Consider the following 18,925-nt stretch of genomic DNA (forward strand, 5'->3'; position numbering starts at 1 on the left):
AGTAGTAACACCTATTGTAAGGAGAAACTGGAAAAACCTGAACATCTACATTATGTATATTATGTGTTCATACAGTCTCCTAGTGAATTCCATAGTCAACAAAAATGATAATCTGGAATACTGGGTAGTGACAAAATGCAGAGCAAAATGTAAAGCTTTTCTCTATTTGACATTATAAATGTACAAAACATATGTATTTGGACATGGACGTGGGAATATGGAAACATGGAGACACTTATGCTGTTAGCATGGTGTAGCTTTGGGTGAATTTCCTGCTGTTAAAGTTTCTTTTAACAGCTGTCTCTGGGTTACATCCAGGTCACTTACTACGATACCCTCGTCTCCCGTCCCCTCGACTGGCATGTCAGGGTTGTCAGGTGGCTTCGGTGGTTGACAGCCATCCTCGAACTCAAGGCTTTTGCCACCCCAGTTCCTGGGAAGGGCTTGGGGATGGCTGAAGGCAGGGGCGAGCATCCCAGGACCATGCGGGTTGGCAGACAGGAGCGGATACCAACCTGCTCTCGGGCTCCAGTCTACAGCAGATGGCGGCCAGGGGGAAGAAGGCTGGGGGGCAGTCCGTGGGGACAAACTTCTCCCAGAAGAGCTTCACATTGAGGCCGAAGTCCAGTGTTCGGGGCAGGCAATCAGGATCTGCATACACCTGCCCGATGATCTGCAGGTGGGAAGACAGTGGTCAGGAATGGGCTGCTGATGTGCAGTTGCATGGCAGGGGTGGGCCATGCTGGTGTGTGGACAGGACAGGAAGGATGGTCAGAAGAGGGAGGTAAAACCCGTGCTTGGAGGGCTCCACCTCCCCCGTTTCTCCAAATCTTGCTAATCCAGACTTGTCTCTCGACTGAGAGCGTGGTTACTGAGGAGGGTTTGGAAGAGGCCTCACTGCAGCAGAAGCACAATATTCCCAACTGGCCTCTGGAGGGGCAGCTTCCACCCACCCGACCCTGCCCTGCTCTGTACCCTTCTGTCTGTGTCCCCTGACAGAGTTTAGGCCCTGAGAAGGTTGGCGCTGGGTCTGATTCAAGTCTGAAACCCTTTGGCGCCAGACCAGTGCTTTGTACGCAGTAGGTGCTCAAGTGATCTCTGTTAGAGAACAATATTTTTAAAAACCTTCCTTCATTATTCCAACCATCCCTCTTGTCTCCTCTACCACATCTCACTCCGTGGGAAGCACAGAAGCCTTTGAATGTATGTACTCGACTCAGTGCTTCAAGACAGACTGAGCTAAGCTCCTGAGGGCAGGACTCTTTCCGTGACTCACTCTGTACCCCACAGAGCCTAGCGCTGTGCCACACGGGCCAGCGCTTCCTGGAGTGTCTGCTGCTCCTTGTTGGGCTGAGGGTGGGGGCAGCACGAGTGCCTGGGGAAGGTGGCACAGAGGGAAAGGCTACATCTGGCCCAAGAGCTAGAAGGACAACCTCCTGCCCTTCCTGGTGAAGTTTCGTGTCCCGCCCACCCCCTTACTGGCCATGTGACCAAGAGCAAGCCACTGCCCCTTTCTGAGCCTCAGCTTCCTCACCTGAATAAGCCCGGCCCAATCCTTCTCATGGCACCAATGAGACTCGAAGGTGTCAACAGATCTGTGATAAACTACACAACCCTCCACTGGTGTTGATTTTATGGCAAGCTACTCATCTTAGGAGGAGGAGGAGCCCCAGTTCTGACTAGGGGGCCGAGCTGCTGGGCCTGCTGCCTCAGTCCCGGCCTCCATGCAGGAGCTCACCTCACAGAGGACAATCCCAAAAGAGAAGACATCCACGGTCTCATCGTAGCTCTTTCCTTGGGGAACACAGGAGAGCAGGCTATTAGGTTTAGTCCCTTCTCTGCTCTGCACTGAGTCTAGAGCCAGGTCAGGCCACAGCCAAGAAACAGGGTTAGAATAGGTTCTGTGGGGATGCCCCAAAGGCTGCCCTGGATAGACACCATCTGAAAATCACCTTTCCTCAGTCCTGGGTGGGCTGCCTTGGAGAAATCTTGTGAAACAACACTGCCCAGGATGAAACTGCATGGGATAGTGAAAGAGAATTGGACCAGGGTTCATATGGACCCTGACACTGCCTGCTGTGCGTTCCTGGGAAGATTCCTAAACCTCTCTGGGCTGCAGACTCCAGAAAGGGTGTATCGGACCATTTCTGAGGCCTCACAGCCCTGTGTGGTTCAAGAATCCAATGAGCATCTCTGGCTGGTTAGAGCATTATCCACAAGGGGGCGCCACACTTCAGTTCTCAGCACGGAGAGAGAAGAAAAGGCAATAAACAGCCTGAGCTCTCAGCTACCCTTGGTGCTCAAAAGCCACAGTCAGACCGCAGCGTGGGCCCAGAATGGGGCACTGGCCAGCTCGCAGGACTGAGCTCAGGGAGGGAGGGGTTTATGAGGTCCAGCCTGGCAGGGGATAAAAACCATCTAGCCCTCAGCTCTGGGTACCTGGCCTTACACTTCACAGGCCTCCCCTGAAGCCCCCAGGGCTCTGCTGAGAGATGCGGCCCCACCTCCCCTCTGGGGCGTCAGGACTCACCATTCAGCATCTCAGGGGCCATCCAGTAGGGGTTTCCCACCACCGTGTAGCGTTTCTTGCGGTCACTCTTGCGCAAGGTACGCTTCTTGGTGGTGGCCTTCTCCACTGGGGGCTTCTTCCTCTCCTCGACTATGAGCCGTGACAGCCCAAAGTCTGCCACCACCACGGTCTTGTCCTGGGAGGACAAGGGCCAGGTTAGCACCTGGTGGGGACATTCCCAAAAGCAGCCACTGGGAAGGGGAGAAAAGGAGTGTAGCAAAGGGCTGTCTTAGCGAATGGGGCTCGGCGTTTGTTTTTTCACTGTCTGCTCTCTGCACAGAGCAGGTTCCCCAGGCCTGGGGGTGTTCTCAGCAGAGGCGCTGGAGCCTGGAGGGGTAAGGCTCTGGGACCCGGAGAGTGGAACTCAGAGGCAGGACAGAGGATTTCTTTTGTTTTGTGTTTTTCTCATCCTGCCTTGTTCCCAGATAGATTTAAGGCCGTGGCTAGAACCAGGATAAGACAGAAAAAGACAAGGTGGAGGCATTCAGTGGGGGGACGTAGGGGAGATAAGCTCTTCAAACAGCTACAAGGCAGTCATGTGGAAAAGGGATTAAGACTGTTCGGTGTAAGTCCAGAGGGCACAGCCAGGGCCAGTAAGTGGACACCCAGGAAGCCACACTGGAAGTCAACAGGAGTAGTAACATTGTAACAGCCAAAGCTGACCAGCAACGAGGACGGAGGCTGGCCCCAAACCAGTCACTGTGAATTTACTAGCTCTGTGGCCTCGGGCTGAGGCTTCAGGTGCCAAGGCTGTAAAACTGGGTCCTCAGTGAGTTGCTTTCACCATCACAGGGCAAAACCAGGAAAAGCGACAGGGCTCTATGTACAGTTAAGGAACTTCTCAAGTCCCTTTTAACCAAAGGATTTCAAAGCTGCTACTGGGAGGAGGTGGGATTCGTCGGCATGTGTTAGGAAGCCCCTGGAAGACAGAGGAGGGCACTGGAGGCAGCAGGAGGGGCAAGACAGGAGCCCTAGGTGATACCTCTGGTCTAAAGCAATAGGGGACAGTCTCCCTGGTGACAAGGAGGCCAGGAGGACCGCCCTGGGGAGGCCCAGAGTGGTGGGACATACCAGCTTGATGAGGCAGTTGTGCGAGTTCAGATCCCGGTGGATGATACACATCGAATGCAAATAGGCCTGGAACAGAAGTATGAGCTGAGGCCAATGGGCAGTTAATCAACCAGATGGTGACTCTGAAACTGGGGGCCACAGAACCTGCTCTTCTCCCAGGTCATCCCCACCCAGCTTCGGAACCAACCCGGACTCCAGAGCCCTCCTGCTGTCACTCCCTTGTCCCACCGACAACAGAAAGCCAAAGGCCGCCGGGGCTTCCCCTCTCCCTGACGCCATTTCCTGCCCATCCTCTGTTCACTGACCCAACCCAGTGGATGCTGTCTCCTGAAGTCTCCGACTCCACTGGGCCCTGGCCCTTGCAAGCCTCCATCCCCTCTACCCACTTTACTTAGATGCCCCACCTGGGTACATTGCTCCTGCCCCTTCACACCCTCACCCTCACCCCAGTCTCTGGCTTCAGCCACTCTGGATCCTTCCTGCTGTGAAAGGGCAAGTGGCCTCCTCCTGGTCCAGCTGGCTCTGTGCTCCCAACATCCCCCTCCCCTGAGACTCAGCACCCTCCCCACTCCCTGTGGTCTAGTGGTGAGGATTCGGTGCTCTCACTTTGACCTCTCCCTCTTCCTATCCAAATGTTTCCAAACTGGTCTCTACTTGCTATTTCCCCCCTCCAGGCCTCCGCCTCTGGCTCTTGTCATCCTGGAGCCACTTCCTTTCCCTTCCCTTCCCCAGCAAGAGGGGAAGGAGCCACCCCCCAGCCCCCTGCAGCCCCCACAGCACTGCTTCCGGCCGCTGGGCTCCTGGAGCTGCTCACATGCCCAGGGAGCTCTTCCTGACCTGCCTGCCACCCCTCCTCCGAGGCTGCCCATGCCTCTCCCGAGACACCTGCCCTCGAGACGCCTGCCTTTTCCTTCCGGCCTCCTCAATGTCAGCGCCTCTCAAAGCCACCTTCTCTTCACTGCTGACCCCCACGAACCACCAGCACATCAGCCTCAGCAGATGCCTATCCTATCCTAGCTCTTCCCAAACCCGTTTCCCGACCATCACTCCCCCCCACCCCCCACCCCCGGCAGTCTGGTAGACGACACCACTGTTCTTCTAGGCACCTCAAGGCACCCCGGGCCCACCTCCCCCCACCCCTGCTCCCTCACTACCAACCAGTCTCCATTCTGACTCCACCCTGCCTCCCAGTCTCCTGGTCCCACAGCCCCACTGTAATTCAGAAACCTGAAAGGTTTCATGACTCCCAACCCAGGTCTCCCTGCCCTGAGTTCTCCCAACTCTCCGCCAACCTACTGACCACACCAGAGTCACCTTCAAAACAGCACAGCTCTGGTCACGAAATGTTCTTGCTTAAAAATCTTATATGTGTGTCTTTTTGGCTTCCTAAATAAAGTCTGGACTCCTTAGCTTAAACGCAGGGATTTTAATGTCCCCCCTGTCTAATACTGTCTTCATGGACCCCACATAGAACAGCAGGCATTAAAATCTCGGGCTTGGGGGTCAGACCAACTGACCCAAGCTCCTAGCTCCGTCCCTGTGTAGCTCAGCTTCTCATCTGGAACCAGGGCTGTCATGAGAGGTGCTAGTCCCTCAGCTCAGTGCCCGGCTTGGAGAAAGCACTCGGCAGTTGTCACTGTCCCTGTCGCTGTGACTGGCACCATTCTTTCCCAGTGAAACAGACTATTTCCTCCTCTCTCCTCCCAGCTCTTTGCTGCTCTCATCACCCCAACCTTGGAGCCTCTCTGCCAAGAGGAACTTTCATGCAATTCTGACCCATCCTTCAGGGCTCAACTAGAACACAATTCCCAATTCTCTGATTTCCTAGGCAGTGAGGTTCTCTGCTCTCTCTAAGGGCCCTCAGCACCTGGATGCCCCTGTGACAGCAGGGCCAGGCTGCCTCGTGCTAGTTTGCTTCTCCAGTTCGCCTTGCCCATACCCTGTTTGCTCTTGAAGATTGGGAATTCTTTGAGAGTAGAGTTGTAAGTTGAGAACAGCCAGCGGTGGGCAATTTTCACTGGCACAGAGAGAAGCTTGATAAACAGGTGCTGAAGGACCCAGCCCATGCAGGCTGCCCAGGACAGGGTCTCTGCCTTTCAGTGCCTGCCCGCCATCCCTGCACCTCTCCTGACCCCCCACTCCCAATACCCCTGCTCCGCTGGCAGGGCTGTTGGCAGGACTCACCATTCCAGAGGCGATGCCTTTGGCAAAGCTGACCTTCTGCTGCCAGGGGAACGGGTCCTACAGGATGGAGGAATGCCCATCAGAGGCTTCTGGGCCCTGTCCCACTTGTGGTCCGGGCCCCGTGGGTCAACATGATCTGCCAGCAAACCCTCCCTGCCTGTGCCCAGTCCCGCCCAGCACGGCCCTTTGTAGGCAAAGCAGTGGGCCTCTCTGGCCATCATGGTTCCAGAGTAGTGGTGACAGAGGTGTCCCACAGACAACCCACCAAGGCTCTTGGGAACTTTGGGGGTGGCACGCTCACCACGCTGCGCAGAAAGTCCTTCAGCGTGCCCCCCTCGATGTACTCTGTCAGCAGGTTCAGCTTCTTGTCCTTGTACAGCACGCCGATGAACTTGAGCACGTTGGGATGGTCCAGGCTGCGCATCACCTTCACCTGAAGGAGGGGAGGCCAAGGAGGGCGGGTGGTTTCTTTCTCACCCCTTCCCTCCAGGGAGTCAGCTTGACAAATGTGACCTGCATCTCCCACCTCCTATCTCATGTGCTGTGGAAGAAGGCCCCAGGTGGACGGGGATGGTCTCCCAGGCCTCACCCCTGGGAGCCTGCCTTTCTAGGAGCTGCATCGGGGGAACTGGAGTAGGAGGACCCAAGGCCTGGAGGGCAGCACCCAGTGGAGCAATGGAGAGAGGTGGGAGAACCGTGTCAACATTCAAGGTGCCAGGCTCCCCGGGCACGGCGTTCAGGTGGGGTCACAGCATCGAGCTGCAGTGAACTGGTCTGTGTTCATGTCCATCACCCCACACTCCACGAGCTCCTCTGAACCACATCTCGTGGTACCCAGCTCATGCTGTCTTTAGTGTTTGTTGCACAAATAATTATGCTGTAATTTAGAGGGGGCAGGGATGTTCCTCTAAATGATTTTTTCTGCCTTAAGAAAGTGATTCCAAACTAAGTTTCCTCTTGAAATCTTTTTTTTTTTTTTTTTTGGTGCCAAAAGCCGGGATTGAAATCATTATTTAGTAACAACTTCCGTCTTCCAACACTGACATCAAACTCCTAACCCCCACACTCCCCTTCTTACCTCAGTCAGAAAAGTCTTCTGTGTCTCCTCGTCACACCGAATCAACTCCTTCATGACCATCACTTTGCCAGTGGCTTTGTGTGTCACCTAAAAGGAGGGTGACTGTTACTGGTGCAGAGACCAGAGGTGGTTCTGGGGAACTGTGTGAAAATCGATGTACTGGCCATCCCATCCCCTGGAGGACACACTGAAGTAACCGGATAACACTGACAGAGCTCATGTGTAGAACACACAGCATGGGCCCCGGGGGACTAAGAGGGGAGCACACCCTCCTCCCTGGAGAGCTGGGCATGCACAAAGGAGAAGCAAGAATCCAGAAAAGGGACATGTGGGAGGAGGCGGCGGGGTGGGGGGGGGGGTGGGGCTGCTGCCAAGCCAAGCAGGGTCTCTGGTCACCTGACACAGAAGCATGTCCCCTGGGGGAAAAGGAGTCTAGGGGCAGGAGGGTCAGTGCCACAGACATGCACCAGGGAGCTGGGTGGGTTGGGAGTGAGCTCTCCAGCCCCAATGCCCCGAAGGCTGAGACACATGGCTTACCTGACCCCCCCCTCCCAGCTCTCAGCAGAGGAGGAGGAGAGAAAGAGAGGTTAGTCCCCGAGACTGTTCAGCAGGGAGGCAGGAGCCACTCCCAGCACCGAGGCCTCTGGGCACCTAAAGACACCCACTGACTGGAGGCAGGAGGGCCACGGGAGAGCTCGTCCCCACCCGGGGCTCCAGGTCCACCAAGCTCACTTCAGCAGCAATGCTGCCCTTCGGTGGCCTGGGAGGGAAGGGGTGCGGCCCTCACACCATCACCTCCAGCCAGGAGTGAGGTCTGGTATCCTGCAGGGCATCAGGGAGGCCATGTGATAAGAAATCCCCAAAAGAAGGTGAGAGGGCTGGGGGGCAGAGAGGTGGCACAGCTGCCACCAGTGCTCACCTTGATGGCCTGCCCAAAGAAGCCCTTTCCCAGGACCTCCCCGTGGATCAGGTCACATGGCCGGAAGATCTGCTGCGAGTAGCTGCTGGAACAGCGGAGGGATTCTGAGCGGCTGATGTCACGGCTGAGCAAGAGGGGCTCCTTTGGGGAGCTGGGGCCAGGGGACTTGGAGATGCTGTTACTGCGCCTGAGGATGAGGAAGGATGAGGGTAGGGACAGGGCAGTCCTCAGAGACCCGCCAGGAAAGCCTAGAGGCAGGAACCTCAGGTCCGTCCTGTCCGTTCCAATGTCTGTAGTTAGGGTGCTGTGATGCGGGAGGGGACTCTAACATCAGACAGATGTGTCATCTAGGGGCTGCAGACATCTGCAGCCCATTTAAGCATGGTAAAATCACATTCAAAGTGGGAATCCTAAGTATCTCTCACCTGGAATGATGGATTAGACTCTACTAGCCGACAGCACTGTTGATGGAAGTCCACCGCCTTCCATGCCTGCCTGATTTAAGCCCTGACTGGCTTAGAGCGACAGCCTAGTACCACCCCAAACAAGCAAACGGGATTTCGGATATTTTGCACATCTTTGTAGTACCCGTTTGCATTTCCCGAATTTTAAAATAATAAGTGTGTATGATTTTTAGAGCAATAAAGCCACTATGTTTATGACATTTTTTTTTTGGCCACGCCTCGCAGCTTGTGGGATCTTAGTTCACCAACCAGGGATTGAACCCGGGCCCTCAGCAGTGAGAGCTCGGAGTCCTAATCACTGGACCGCCAGGGTTCCCTGTCCCTTCTTGAAAACCTAAAACAACTTTAATTCACCTTTTGCTTTCTAGTTTTCAACGTCTTTACACTTATTAACCCTATCTGTGCCCCTTCTCCAGCCTCTGAGCCCCACGCTTCCCCCACAGGCCATGCTATCCTTTGGGGTCCAGCACTGCTGCCTCCTGTCCAGCTCAGTTCAGTGGACAGAGCCTGACCCTCTGGTTTCTAGGGAAACCTGGCAGACAGCTGGGTCCCGGCTATGAACTGTGATCCCTGAGGCGGGGGAACTGGGTCAGCACAATCCTCATAGCCCGTCCCTGGCCAGCTGGTTCCCTTCCTAACTCTGCTGGCCTCTGAGAGCCGGCTCCACCTCGTCTGAGGGCCGGCATGGGACAGCGCAGAGCCGGGGCGGGAAGTGGCACCTCAGGGAGCGTCTCCTCAGTGTCCCTTCCAGATTCTCCTTGGTGTCCAGGGGGATGAGGGTGTCCGAGTGTCTGGCATTCTGCATGTGGGGAGAGAGCCGTGCATCCAGCCGCAGCTGGTCCAGGCGCTGGGAGACGGGGTCATGTTCAATCAAGAGCTGAAGCGTCTGGCTCGTCTGGCTAATTGCATCTTCTACCTGTGGCCAAGAGCAGTGTAAGGCTGGCTCCACAGGCTGTCCCACTGCAGGCCACCCACTGTCAGCCCAGATGACCCAAGCCCAGTGTGGCCTCCAGCTGCCACTAGCCACACAGTGCCCTCTGACAGTCTGGCAGGCCATCCCTGCTGCCCTGGTAACATGCCAGGCTGACACAGGAGGTCACTAGTGGTCACAGGCTCACTGGCAAGACAAAGAGATAGACTGGGGGTAGGAAAAGGTAAAGGCCATGGCCTGGTCTCCCGGAGGGTCTGTTCCGTGTCCCACTCCCACAGGACACACTGTACCTCTTCCACTCGGAGTGTGCGGACGGGGGTCCCATTGATCTCCAGGATGCGGTCCCCAGGGTGGATGGCATTGCGGTTGTTGGGACTGATGTGCATCCGGTTGACCCTGGGCCAGACAAGAGTTGAGATGGGGTGAAGGCATCTTTAAAGTGTCTGACCAATTTCTCTTGTGCAGGGATGGCTCACCAGGCCCCAGGCCCCTACTGGCCCCCAAGGCCCAGGCCACTCACAGCGAAAGGCCACACCTTTCACAGGGTGCCCCGTCTCAGTAAAGAGCACCCCCACTCACCCAGAGGCCTAAGCCAGAAACTTGGACGGCACCCTCCCCATGTGGGGTTCCCTCACTGCCCTCCAACCCTCACCATCCTGAAGAATCCTCCATCACCATAGTGACCAACGTCCCCTGCCTGGATCTTGCACCAGCCTCCTAACTGGTCTCTGCACCTCTAGGCCTGCTCCTCTCCCGTCCCACTTCCACGGCAGCCATCCTTCTAAAATGCTCACCTGGTTGTGTCACCTAGTTGCTTAAATCCCTCAATAGACCTGCTGAGTCTCCATAATCCAGGCCCTCCATGACTTAACAGACCCCCTCTGGCTAGTCCCAACCACTCAACCTACACCAGACACAGCCACAGACTCCCACCTCAGCCCTGAACACAGTTCTAGGCTTAGAGCAGACTTCACCTCACTCCCCCAACCCCAGGACCTCCCCCCTCTGCTGTGAGCACCCAGTGCCCAGCACACAGTAAGTGCACAGTCACCATCTGCAGGGTTGGCAGACACAGTGCCTCATTACTGTTATTAGGCAGACAGACTCTTCCCCCATCTGGTCGCTGGCCTGGACCTAGGATGGAGTCTTAACCTCTTTCTCCTCCTTCCTCCATTCACTCACTCAACCAACGAAACAATAATCCATGCACACCCACTATGTGCCAGGCACTGTTCCAGGCCCTGGACATGCAGCGTTGAACAAGACTAAGTTCCAGAAGGAACTCGTGAGGAGGACACATGATAAACAAACATAACCAAGGCAGATAATTTCAAAGAGCAAACATGATCTGAAACTTGACACGTGAAAGGTGAGCAATTCTGGCGTTAAGTATCTGGTGGGGAGGAACCTAGGCAGGGAGAACAGTAAGTGCCAAGGCCCAGGCACGGTGACAGTACAGTGAGCCCAGGAGGAAGAGACGAGATGAAGATGTGGGGAGCTCTGATATGACTCTGGGGTTCCGATCCCCTCAAGGCCCATCTGTGGGCTCTGCTCAAGAACCCCTGCCCCAGACACTCACTCTTTTACTTGCACGGTGGTGGCGTAGCTGGAGCAGGCACTCTCCACGGACACGGAGAAGCCCCGCCTGCCCTCGGTGGTGGCCGGCATGGAGATGTGTGTGACGGAATAGGGCAGCTGGTCCTGGACAGACTCTGTGGAGAGCCTCTCAAACATGGGTGCCAGCACCACCTCGTTGTGGCACTTCCCACTGCGGGAGGAGCAGAAAGGGGGCTGAGAACCCGAAGCCCCACCTGGAAGCCCCCACGTGGCTTCAAGTAACAATATCCATAGCCCCATGTTCACTGCCCTTGCCCGATTCCAGCTGACAAGAATAAGCAGCCTGGGTTCTCTGGGGTGGGCTGGGACTGGGGGAGAGCCGTCTGGGTTCTCTTCACTCTGCCTCTGACTCAAATTAAGCACTGGGCCTCAGCCTGACTTCTTTTATCGACAGAGGCAGTTGGACTGAGTGAGTTCTAAGGGGTCTTTGCCTTTAATGTTCTGGGATCCTTCTCCGAGAGCGCCCTCCCAGGCACTCTCTTCCTCTGGGAGGCTTGCAGGGCAGTGTGGTTATTCTCCCAGTAGGTAAGGACAGAGGGCAGAGACGTTAATCATCTTGCTCACAGCTTTCAGACCTGGTTAAGAGCATTGCTGTGATAGGAATCCAGCATGCTGATACCCCTGTAAACTTTCTGCCTAACTCACAGTGCCACTTGTCCCTCTCTCTTGGCCACTCTTGTAGGGAAGGATGGACACGGGGCCATCATCTTACCAGTAGAGGGTGGCGTGCTGCACCAGGGCGTACGCATCCCCATCCTCAATGATCACCTTGCAGCTCATACAGGCAAAGCACTCTGGGTGGTACTTGAACTCCCCGGCCACCTGTTAGCAGGTGGGGAAAAGGGTAGACAGACATGGGGAGGAAGTGAGTTGTCACTGCTGCTGGAGTGAAGGTAGGGATGGGCGAGGGACCTCCCATCAAGGATCTACAGACCCCAGTCATAATCTACCTTGGCACTCCCCTCCCTCGCGCTTCCAGAGAAAGGGTCAGATGGGTGCCTCCCTGTCATTTCGGAGACTGCAAAAAACTCTTTCGGTCTCAGCCATGAGAACAGGTTCCCAGAAGTAATCATCCCCACTAGAAAGGCTCATATTCTCCTTTAAGGCCCTCATCCCATCATACTGTGTCTCCTCCCTGCCTGCCTACCCACCCACCCCAACACTGGACTGTTAAGTCTTTGAGGGAAGGACCTTACCTGGCACTTAATGGGTACTAAAAAAAAATCTGTTAAATGACTGAATAAATAAAGGGAGAGGCCTTGGCTGATGGGAAGACCAGAAGATGAATGGCCACGGGGAACTGGAGGTACTGACAATGGACTCTGATGACCAAGAGGGGCAGAGATGGAGGGATTCACGCACCATGACAGGTCCCGTCATCAGCAGAGAGCATCCATGGCAGAACTCCCCAAACTTCCCCCAGTAGTCCTTGTGGCAGTATAGCTTCCCATCCTTCTCGTAGTACCAGTTGGTGAGGGAATCCTGGCATTCAGAACATCTGAAAGGTAAGATGAGAACAGAAGCTCTCCCGGATCCTTGGAACTAGGCTACACGGGCCGCCCCTGGCTCCCAGGTGTAAGAACAAAATGGAGGGACCTCTTTGATCCAGAGCCAGGACAAGGGAATGTTACAGTTTGCTGCTGTCTTCCCAACGGAAGCCAGTCTGAGTGAACAGGACCCCAGAAACCAGCTCTGTATGACCTGCCTCCGCTGGGGGACCTCAATCTTTCTGGGTCTTGAAGCCCTTGGAGAATCTGATAGAGCCAAGAAGCCTCTCCTGGCAAAATGCGCATAGGAGGAAAATGTGCATAGAATTTAGGTATGGGGTACATGTGTATCAAGGGTTGAAGCCTACTCACGGACCCTGTTAAGAACCTCTGGTCTAGACAGCTATCTCGACAAATCAAAGAAGCTCAAAAACCCACCCATTACCAACAGCATCACTGATGTAGCATTCTTTTTTTAATTAAAAAATTTTTTTAAATTGACGTATAATTGATTTACAATGTTGTGCCAATCTCTGCAGTATAGCAAAGTGACTCAGTTATACACATATAGACATTTTTTAAAAAAATATTCTTTTCCATGATGGTTTGTCACAGGATATTGAATATAGTTCCCTGTGCTATGCAGTAGGAACCTGTTGTTTATCCATCCTATATATAACACTTTATGGTGTAGCATGCTTGAGAAAATTATGTTAAGCATAAAGAAACAGTCAGGCAAATCCAGAAAGGGGAGGTCATTCTATAAGACAACTGCTCTTTACTCTTCCAAAAAGTTAAGGCCCAGGGATTAAAAAAGCCTAGAGACACAGAAACCAAATGCAATACCTAAACCTTGTATTTGAATCTGGACTGAAAAAGAAAACAGACGAGAGTGACATTTTTGGAACAACTGAGGAAATCTGAATTTGGACTATACATTAGATTATATTGTAAAATTACTGTCAATTTTCGTAGATGTGATGATACTTTGGCTATATAGAAAAATTTGTAGAAGAAAAAATAGTAAAGTAATAATTAAGGGGAAACTTCAACTGACTTTTAAATAGTTAAGTAAAAAAAAAATAAATAAAACATTGTGTGTGTGTACAGACAAATAAAGTGGCTTAAAGTTAGCAAATGATGGGGCTTCCCTGGTGGCGCAGTGGTTGAGAGTCCGCCTGCCGATGCAGGGGACACGGGTTCGTGCCCCGGTCTGGGAGGATCCCACATGCCGCGGAGCAGCTGGGCCCATGAGCCATGGCCGCTGAGCCTGCGCGTCCGGAGCCTATGCTCCGCAACGGGAGAGGCCACTACAGTGAGAGGCCCGTGTACCGCAAAAAAAAAAAAAAAAAAAAAAAGTTAGCAAATGATGAGTCTAGGTGATGGACACATGAGTGTTCTTTGAACTATTCTTTCAACTTTTCTATATATTTGAAAAATTTCAAAATAAAATATTGGGGGGATAAAACCAAAACCCCATCGGCGCTGTGTAATACATGCATGTTAGCCCCAGGCCTCCTTTCTGCTCCAGTCACCGTGACGTTCCACCTTTGGTCAGGCCGGGGGGGTGTTCTCGGGCCATGTCTGTACAGACATGCTCGTCCTCACGTCTGATCCTGGCGCCCAGTGCTAAGAGCCCCTCGGCCTGACAAGCCCACCCCACCTCTTTCTCCCTAGTTAACAGACTCTCTGTTCTTGTCATGGAGGCCTCACACCACCCACACTGGCTTTCCTTGCTTTCTGAGAGGCAGGGTGGAGCTGCCTCTTGGTTTGAATCCTAACCCTGCTGCTTACTAGTTATGTCATCTTGGGCAAGTGACTTCACTTCTCTGACCCAGCTTCCTTATCTGTAAAATAGACTGCTGCGAAAATAAAATAATCTGTATTAAAGTGTAGACAGTTTGGGACTTCCCTGGCAGTTCAGTGGTTGGGGTTCCATGCTTCCACTGCAGGGGGCACGGGTTCAATCCCCGGTGGGGAACTAGGATCCCGCAAGCTGCATGGTAGGGCCAAAAATAAAATTAAAAAATAAAAAAAAAAAAGTATACACAGTTTCTATAAAAGGTCTAGTGCAGTAGGAACTCAGTAAGTGTTCACTGCTGTTAAAGATGGTGATGATAATGGAAGCTCACGTTATCAGCCCCTTACTGCCATCAGCTGGGTGGCTTTTGGACAACTTCTCTCAGTAGCTTTTCCTCATTGACAAAATGTGACTCACAGCATCTATTACAAAAACCCACTATGAAGACTAAATAAGTTAACGCAAGAGGAAAGCCTTTTGCAAACTATGAAGGGCAAGGCAAGTGTATTACAGTAACTTGGGAGTAAATTGGCAAGCACTGTAGATAGAAAAGATAGACATACAAGGTTTCCTACTCCGCTTTCCAAGAGCTTTATAATGAGTTGGGGAAGAGAAATTCTAATCAAAACTTGATTAACAGTGCAGGGTGAGAGGCCACGATGGGGGCTTCTGCCACCAGCCATTCCCACCTTCAGCATTTCCTACTTGTCCTTTGGATGCTGAACTTCAGGGTCCTGAGAGCTGGGTCTGGTGTGAATAGTAAGGATATGAAGTGCCCAGAATGGCTCAGTGAGGACCACAAATTACAGGAGGTAGAGGAGAAGACCCTGTTCTGGGCTTGCAGCTCCAACTCCTCTCAATGTAAAAGGCATGCTGGGGGACTTCCCTGGTGGCGGAGTGGTTAAGAATCCGCCTGCCAATGCCGGGGACATGGGTTTGATCCCTGGCCTGGAAAGATCCCACATGCCACGGAGCAACTAAGCCCGTGCGCCACAACTACTGAGCCTGCACTCTAGAGCCTGCATGCCGCAACTACTGAAGCCTGCGCACTGCATCGACAAGTAGCCCCCCGCTCGCCACAACTAGAGAAAGCTGACGCGCAGCAACGGAGACCCAACACAGCCAAAAAAAAAAAAAAAAGGGCACATTGGATGAGCTCTGAATTGGGAGGAGAGACTACATGCCCTTGGAAAAGCCCCTTTCCCTCTCTGGGCTCAGTTTCCCCACCTGTAAAATGAGGGGATTAGACTTTTCCCTAGATGATTGAAGGTTCAAGTCTCAGCACCACTTTCCCCCTAAGTGGCCTAGGGCCAGCTGCTTTAACTCATTTGTGAAATGGCAATATCACCACCTACTTTCGGGGTAACAGTGAGGATTAAACTAGGTTCTGGACGGCTGTGAGGTGCCTAGCACAGGGCCAGCACCAGAAGCAGGGGCTTCCTTCCTGCTGCCACCTGCTGATGTAAAGTTTCTGGGTATCTGCTTTCCTCCTTCACTGGATAGGAACAGTGTCCCACTTACTCCTGGTAGACTCAGCACCTTGCAAAGGGCTGGCAGAGTAAGCCCTTAGCAAATGTTTCCAAAGTGAAAACGGTGGGAGTGGCAAGAACCCGCAGTCCAGGTGGGAGCACAAGAGTTCCAGGGCTCACGGTCACCAGGCCCTACCCCTCTCCTGTCTGCAGGGGAGAAAAGCTGGTGCAGACAAATTTGCACCCAACTGCAGGCCTGGGCCCTGTCACACCCTCGCAATGGTATGTGTGCCGCGGGGCACAGGAGCACCAGACACGTCCTTCTCTCCATTGCCAATATCCTGCTTTTGTTTGCTGCAAGTAGCCCTGGCCAGGCCCAGGAGAGGAGGCAGGGAGAGAAGCGAGTGCAGGCACGCAGGAGACAGCCACGCCAGCCTCCTGGGAAGAACACCTGGCCAGAGAGCAACACCACCGATGCATACATCTGTGTCAAGGAATGCCTTTGACGGGCACAGCCAGCTGCATGGCCAAAGTCAGTCACCACAGGTGTCTCTGAAGAACAGGAAGGTGAACAGCTGATAGGAGGACTGGTTGTGGGTCCCCAAGCTGCTTTGTCACACAACACAAGTGGTTCCAGGCCACCGGGGAAGTTGCCAGGGTAGACTTAGAGTCCTAGCTTAGACATTAACAGCAGCTATGGTGACCTGTTACAGGAATGCTAACCATACTCTGGGTGCTATTATGAGGTGCCTTACATGATCTCTAACCCTGACCACACCCTGCAAGGTGATAGGATTATCCCTGTTTCACAGACTAGGAAACTGAAAAGCAGGGTCAAGTCACTTCTGTGAAGTTGCCCGGTACACACATGACGGAGCTGGGATCTGAACCAATGTGCACTTGCACCTGACGATGCAGCACGTCCACTAAGCTGGGCGTCGGGGTTTGCATCTTTGAAAACACAGAGGCTGAAGCCCTGAGAGCTCGCGTTCCTTCTAGTGTTAACACTTGCTGACACTCCTCCTTAAGCCCAAGGACCCAACAGTTAAATGGCACAGCGACTCTCCTCCTCCGCTGAGTCCACAGCAGGCTGGTCCCCAGGAGACTCTGCCTTTTAAGAAAAGAATCCAAAACACACTCTGGGAAAGTAAGGTCCTACTCAAAAGAATCCCACCTCAGGTTCTCAGGGGCTATGGCCACAATATGCTCTCCCCAAAGCCAAGGCTTTTTCCCAGCTTTCAATTTTTTAAAGTTTCAAGTGAAAGTTAACATCTGTCCTGGCTGCAGGCCAGAGGGCATCCATCTCAGAGGTGGTGGGGTTGATGGTGGAGTCCAGACCTGGGGTGGAGGCATCAGCCACCACACTCTCCCGGTCAGTGAGCGGAGCTGAAACCCTCCCGCCCACACGCCTTGACCTCCAGAACTTTTCCCGAGCACTACGGAGAGCCTGGGTGGGTACAAAGTGGACCAAACCCTGATGGTCAGTTCAGTGGGCAGCTCAGATCCAAGCTGAGGCCTTTTGAGTCAGCAGGGAACACACCAGTTAAAAAAAATAATACTTAGAGTCTCACAAATAACTTTTTTCAAGATCTGGGTCCATATTCCTTCTTTGCCATTTACTATCTGTGTCACATAAAGCCAGTTACTTCATGACTCTTGAGCCTCAGTGTCCTCATTTGCACACCGGTGATGATGAGAATTAAATCACGTACAAATGCCTAGCACGAGCCTGGCCCACAGCTGGTGCCCATGAAGCGTTCACTTCCCCACCTCCGTCTTTAATTTGAGAACACCAAGGGCAAAAGGAGACAGACCCCTTGCCCTGCCATGCCCAAGCAATACGGACCTGTTTCTTGGCCCAGAACCAAATAGATTTCTGGAAATAGAGACGGTTCCCAAATGAATTATTCATCTAGCCCATTAGAAATCAATTGATTATAATCAATTCCTACCAATTAGGAAATAGTTACTGTGCATCTAGGGTGTGCAAGACCAAATAGGCAGGATGCTGGGAGAAGCCAAGTGCGATAAGACAGAGGCCTGGCCCTCAGTCACATGCAAATTCTCCAGACCAAATGTTTACAGGTAAAATTTCAACCTTATGTGGTAAAAGCAGAACACAGCCACAATTACAGTGGATTTACATAGGTTAAAGAACAAGCCCTCCCATGTCCTGGTTGAGGGCCTGGTTGGATGCTCATCCTTAGCCTCTGAATGAGCAGGAAACTGTTGGGAAGAAGCTTCTTCCAGCCCCTACCTCTGAGCTGTGACCGGGGTGGACGGGAGAGCGGGCAGGTCTCTGCCCCTGCCTGAGAGTCACCACTGGGGATGCTACGCCTCCCCCAGGCCCACGGGCTGCAGAGAGAACAGGGGCCTATAGACTCCGGTCCATCAGAGCCCAGTGTTCTACCACCACAGACCCCTTTATTACTCCTCCTTCCTGCAGACCCTGTAGACTGAAACAGGCTGTCAATTAAGCTGTAATTATTATGGATATGTTGATATCCTGTTTGAAAAAATTAACCAAACACATAATGAGCCTCTGATCAGCAAGAAATAAGTGCTGCCAGAGTGCACTGATTCAGTTCCAACCAAAAGCCAGGAAGGCTGTAATAGTTTCAAGCAATTTGTGCCGTCATGCTGCAGTTAAGAGTAGAGCCTCCGGTATTTGGAAAAAATGGAAAAGAGCTTGTGTGTCTCTGAGGAGGTACATAGGTTGCGGAGTTGGGAACCATTCACCTCATCAAGTCCTTCATTTTTCAGATGAGGAGAAAAAGAGTCCCAAGGTGGTTGCCAAATGTTACTGCTAAGCTGGGCTGGGTTAAGAACAGTTTCTCCCTTTAAACATGGGTTGCTTTAGAATACAAAGATGAACTTGTTTTCTTTAAGAGACAATGTGTAAACCAAACCCATTAGATCAATGTTGGGCATTAAACAGAAAAGCTATAAAAAGAAAAATCCTTTAAAGATGTCAGACAAAAGTCACTCCCTAATTTACCTCTTTTGTAAATTCCAATTTGAGGTGTTTTCTTACTTGGGAGGACACTTGTAACTGCATCTCACCCCCCAAGCTGGTGGCACCGGCAGCGGAAGACAGTGCCCTCTGCTGAGTGCGACCTGCCAGGCAAGGGTGCCGGGGATACAGAAATCACATCTTTCATCCCCAGCTCCCTCTTCCCTCCCCTACGCACTGTCACGCCAGATCATGTCCCCGTGGAATTTGGTTGCGTCACTCCCCTTGCAACCAGAGCCCCAGAACTCCTGTGTGTTCAAGGCCTAGGGTCAAGGACTTAATTTGTTCCATGAATCTCGTAAGGGTCGTGTTCAGGAGCCCA

At 52.9% G+C, this 18,925-nt stretch overlaps 1 protein-coding gene across 7 annotated transcripts in view; it reads right to left on the reverse strand.

Moving 5' to 3' along the window:
- Positions 1–18,925, reverse strand: part of LOC137203637 (E3 ubiquitin-protein ligase RNF185) — an 87,983-nt gene that overhangs the window by 3,450 nt on the left and 65,608 nt on the right. For all 7 annotated transcript variants that reach the window (XM_067700192.1, XM_067700194.1, XM_067700191.1 and 4 more), the window contains 13 exons: positions 12,196–12,331; positions 11,546–11,655; positions 10,796–10,984; positions 9,507–9,612; positions 9,005–9,201; positions 7,822–8,008; positions 6,903–6,989; positions 6,126–6,257; positions 5,825–5,881; positions 3,641–3,706; positions 2,531–2,705; positions 1,739–1,794; positions 516–673 (listed from right to left, as the gene is read on the reverse strand). In XM_067700192.1, coding sequence (XP_067556293.1) covers positions 516–673; positions 1,739–1,794; positions 2,531–2,705; positions 3,641–3,706; positions 5,825–5,881; positions 6,126–6,257; positions 6,903–6,989; positions 7,822–8,008; positions 9,005–9,201; positions 9,507–9,612; positions 10,796–10,984; positions 11,546–11,655; positions 12,196–12,331 — 1,656 coding nt within the window. The remainder of the gene's footprint in view (positions 1–515; positions 674–1,738; positions 1,795–2,530; positions 2,706–3,640; positions 3,707–5,824; positions 5,882–6,125; positions 6,258–6,902; positions 6,990–7,821; positions 8,009–9,004; positions 9,202–9,506; positions 9,613–10,795; positions 10,985–11,545; positions 11,656–12,195; positions 12,332–18,925) is intronic.

The sequence above is a fragment of the Pseudorca crassidens genome, chromosome 12 (assembly GCF_039906515.1).
Source record: "Pseudorca crassidens isolate mPseCra1 chromosome 12, mPseCra1.hap1, whole genome shotgun sequence".
Taxonomy (NCBI): Eukaryota; Metazoa; Chordata; class Mammalia; order Artiodactyla; family Delphinidae; genus Pseudorca; species Pseudorca crassidens.